This window comes from Lontra canadensis, unplaced genomic scaffold (assembly GCF_010015895.1).
Source record: "Lontra canadensis isolate GAN:19392208 unplaced genomic scaffold, GSC_riverotter_1.0 scaffold315, whole genome shotgun sequence".
Classification (NCBI taxonomy): Eukaryota; Metazoa; Chordata; class Mammalia; order Carnivora; family Mustelidae; genus Lontra; species Lontra canadensis.
This window is the reverse complement of record NW_022631309.1, coordinates 212,745-217,029: the sequence shown is the minus strand read 5'-3', so window position 1 is coordinate 217,029 and position 4,285 is coordinate 212,745. Positions and strand designations below refer to the sequence as shown.

At 39.3% G+C, this 4,285-nt stretch overlaps 1 protein-coding gene across 1 annotated transcript; it reads left to right on the top strand.

The window, feature by feature from the left end:
• The first annotated feature begins 1,044 nt into the window (after positions 1 to 1,044).
• LOC116862737 (protein SET-like) lies at positions 1,045 to 2,826 on the top strand. Its single transcript, XM_032850145.1, has one exon. It carries the CDS (start codon positions 1,060 to 1,062, stop codon positions 1,927 to 1,929), a length of 870 nt encoding a protein of 289 aa, XP_032706036.1. The 5' UTR covers positions 1,045 to 1,059; the 3' UTR covers positions 1,930 to 2,826.
• The last annotated feature ends 1,459 nt before the right edge of the window (positions 2,827 to 4,285 follow it).

Genomic DNA, 4,285 nt, shown 5'->3' with positions numbered 1-4,285 from the left:
TTTGGCTGCTCCATAAACTCATCCATTTCTTCCTATCCAATCTTATCACTGGTACCCCCTAAAACTGCTTGTAGTTTCTTGCACATACCAAACAACTGTCCTTATCTTGGAACATGCTTTTCCCTTGACCTGAAATCTCCTTGAGTCTTCCTCTGGATTATGATCCCCTTTCATCTTTCAATACCCAGCTCTGTATCTCTCCTTCTTCCCTAATTGTCTTCCCCCCACCCCAGACAATGCTGTCCTCTCTCTCCTTTGTATCAATTAATGTTCTTTTCACATATCTTTATTAAAGCACTAGCAACAGAATATTGACATAATTTAATTATATTCTGCCTCCTCTACCAAACTGACCTCTTTGAAGAAAGATAATTTTTTATTTACTCATTTTAGAATTCCCAGTGTTCAACTTCATTTTTAGAGCCTGATAGGCATACAGTAAAGGTTTGTTAAATGAGTAAAAGAATCAATAGATGGATGCCTGGGTGATTCAGTCAGTTAAGTGCCTGACTTTTGATCTCAGGATCATGAGTTCAAGCCCCACGTTGGAAAAAAAAAAAATGAAAAGTATTAAAAATTAAAAATTAAGAAAAATGAACAGAATATCATATACTGGAATCTCTAGCTATAGAAGTGAATTTTCCTCCCACCTACATACGTATCTATCATCCTCAGCACATTATCCTATAGGTTCATGAGAGTTATCTCTTTCCCCCTTATAATTGTACTTACCAAGACAGTTGGGAATTAGTCCTGTGGCTATAAAACGGGGAAGAACAGGAGCCACATTTACTATCAGTCTAAGGGTCTAGAAAATAACAGTCAAGACTGGGTATGGTGAGTCTGGCCCACGAGCATCTTACAAGAGGTTTCCAATAAGTGTTGTAACTGGTTCGTAGGTGTTCTCTCTTGTGGGCTGCAAGAGACTCCTTCTGTGCAAATCTGGGAGGAGCTGCTTTAGCACCGATTCAAGAATGAGTAGAGTTAAAAAAGATGATCTCGAGCAATCAGAGCTTCCAGACGTGCCTCTCTCCCGGTTTCCTGGGGTTTCCTCGCAGCATGGCCCCCAAACGCCAGTCTTTGCTCCCGCCTCAAACGAAGAAACCGAGACTGCCTCCTGCCTCCAAGCCAGGGCAGACGTCAACATCTCAGCACTTGCATAAGGGAGAAAAAGAACAGCAAGAAGCAATTGAACATATTGATGAAGTACAAAATGAAATAGACAGACTTAATGAACAAGCCAGTGAGGAGATTTTGAAAGTAGAACAGAAATATAACGAACTCCGCCAACCATTTTTTCAGAAGAGGTCGGAATTGATCGCCAAAATCCCCAATTTTTGGGTAACAACATTTGTCAACCATCCACAAGTGTCTGCACTGCTTGGGGAGGAGGATGAAGAGGCGCTGCATTATTTGACAAGAGTTGAAGTGACAGAATTTGAAGATATTAAATCAGGTTACAGAATAGATTTTTATTTTGATGAAAACCCTTACTTCGAAAATAAAGTTCTCTCCAAAGAATTTCATCTGAATGAGAGTGGTGATCCATCTTCAAAGTCCACTGAAATCAAATGGAAATCTGGAAAGGATTTGACGAAACGTTCAAGTCAAACACAGAATAAAGCCAGCAGGAAGAGACAGCATGAGGAACCAGAGAGCTTCTTCACCTGGTTTACTGACCATTCTGATGCAGGTGCTGATGAGTTAGGAGAGGTCATCAAAGATGATATTTGGCCAAATCCATTACAGTACTACTTGGTTCCCGATATGGATGACGAAGAAGGGGAAGGAGAAGAGGATGATGATGATGATGAAGAAGAAGAAGGATTGGAAGATATTGATGAAGAAGGAGATGAGGATGAAGGTGAAGAAGATGAAGATGATGATGAGGGGGAGGAAGGAGAGGAGGATGAAGGAGAAGATGACTAATGGAACACTGATGGATTCCAACCTTCCTTTTTTAATTTTCTTCAGTCCCTGGGAGCAAGTTGCCGTCTTTTTTTTTTTTTTCCTTTTTCTTTTTCTTTTCTCCTCTCGTGCTCATTCGCCCTGTTTTTTGAAGTCTCCTTTTTCTCTCCCTTTATACCATGGTTCTCAGCTTATTTTGGGGGGAAATACCTTGAGCAGAATACAGTGGGAAAAGAATCTCTACCCCTTTTTGTTCCAAATTCATTTTTGTCCCTTCCTGTCTCAACAAAAACAAAAACTTTATGGAATCAACACCACCGTGCTCTGTGGGAAAAAAGAAAAACCTTCTGCTCCCTTAGCTCTGCTGGAAGCTGGAGGGTGCTAGGCCCCTGTGTAGTAGTGCATAGAATTCTAGCTTTTTTCCTCCTTTCTCTGTATATTGGGCTCAGAGATTACACTGTGTCTCTATGTGAATATGGACAGTTAGCATTTACCAACATGTACCTGTCTACTTTCTCTTGTTTAAAAAAAAGAAAAAAAAAACTTAAAAAAATGGGGTTATAGAAGGTCAGCAAAGGGTGGGTTTGAGATGTTTGGGTGGGTTAAGTGGGCATTTTGACAACATGGCTTCTCCTTTGGCATGTTTAATTGTGATGTTTAACGGACATCCTTGCAGTTTAAGATGACACTTTTAAAATAAAACTCTCTCCTAATGATGACTTGAGCCCTGCCACTCGATGGGAGAATCAGCAGAACTTGTAGGATCTTATTTGGAATTGACATTCTCTATTGTAATTTTGTTCCTGTTTATTTTTAAATTTTCTTTTTGTTTCACTGGAAAGGAAAGATGATGCTCAGTTTTAAACGTTAAAAGTGTACAAGTTGCTTTGTTACAATAAAACTAAATGTGTACACAAAAAAAAAAAAAAAAAAAAAAAAAAAAAGATGATCTCTTCCAAAAGACACCAGTTCCTAAAGTAATCAGTAAGATTTTGTTTTTCTTCTTCGGTGTGTTTGGAGAAATAAGTCATGTCTGCCATAGGCAGCCATAACTGTTTTTTATGAGATAAGCTAAAAATATATACAATAGCACATAATGCACTTACATCTTAGGTTGTAATTAATGCAAATTACACAAGATTCATATACAATGTGATTAGACTTCTCTAGCACATAATTTATGGTTGAATTAACAAAGAAGCTGATTAAATGAGAAAATTGATTTCTGTCGCTTGACTTTTTTTTTTTTTTGGTTATTTTTTTTGCAAGAACAGGTCTGAAGACTTGAAGAAATTAGATTATAAAGTTGGAGTTCAAGGTATTCTTCTACTCTCTGACCTTCTTCCAGAGCAGCAAGCCTACCAAGGTCCATGATACTTTCCGATAATATACCGCAGGGCAAGTTTCAGTAAAACAACATGAGGCTCTTGTAACTCCAAAATACAAATGTGTGGATGATTCACTGATGAAACAGAATAGATTTCTTTTCATGGTTTACTGGCCAGGAGCATTTCCTTGAGTCCTATTCAAAAGTATTGGGGCAAATTTTCTCAAATACAAATACAAAAATTTTGTACATGGTTAAACTTTTTCCTTGCTTCTAATTCTAGTGACGGAACTGAATATGAACTCTGGAATAAGCGATAATTGGAAACCTTTCCATTTCTTAGAAGAACGACCCTGTAAACTAATGATCAATATAATAGACAGAACTTTCATCTCCCAGACAACAAGACTCTTGATGGCCCAGGCCTGTGTCTTCTTAGCTTCTCTCCCTTCTCTCTAACTCCTTCTCAGGCAATCAAGTCCCAAATTCTACCAGTTTACTTTTACTGCTACAATATTTATTTCCTTCCACTGTTCCTCCATCCTTCCTTTCTTCCTTGCTTCCTTCCATCCTTCCTTCTATTCATCTTCCCTCCTGTCCCCCGTTCCATGTTTATTGAATGCCTACTCTGGGCCAGGCCTTGAAAACACACTGATGCATGCAAAAGACAAGACATTGATGTCTAGAGTGCCTGGGTGGCTCAGTGGGATAAAGCCTCTGCCATCGGCTCAGGTCATGATCCCAGAGTCCTGGGATCGAGCCCCGCATCAGGCTATCTGCTCAGCAGGGAGCCTGCTTCCTCCTCTCTCTCTGCCTGCCTCTCTGCCTACTTGTGATCACTGTCTGTCAAATAAATAAATAAAATCTTTTAAAAAAAACAATGATATTGGTGTCTATTTACAAGTACATTTTGTAGTTTCTTCAGAAGAGCACTGAAATGGTCACATTGTACCCAATAAAGCCTGGGCCATAGGCTATTAAGAGCCGAGAGCAGAAGGAAGACTGGCTAGATATGGCGGGTACAGAGATTTAGCCTTTCTTACCTGTAAG

Coding starts and splice junctions, on each gene's coding strand:
- LOC116862737 (XM_032850145.1), top strand. CDS start 1,060: ATGGCCCCCAAACGCCAGTCTTTGCTCCCGCCTCAAACGAAGAAACCG.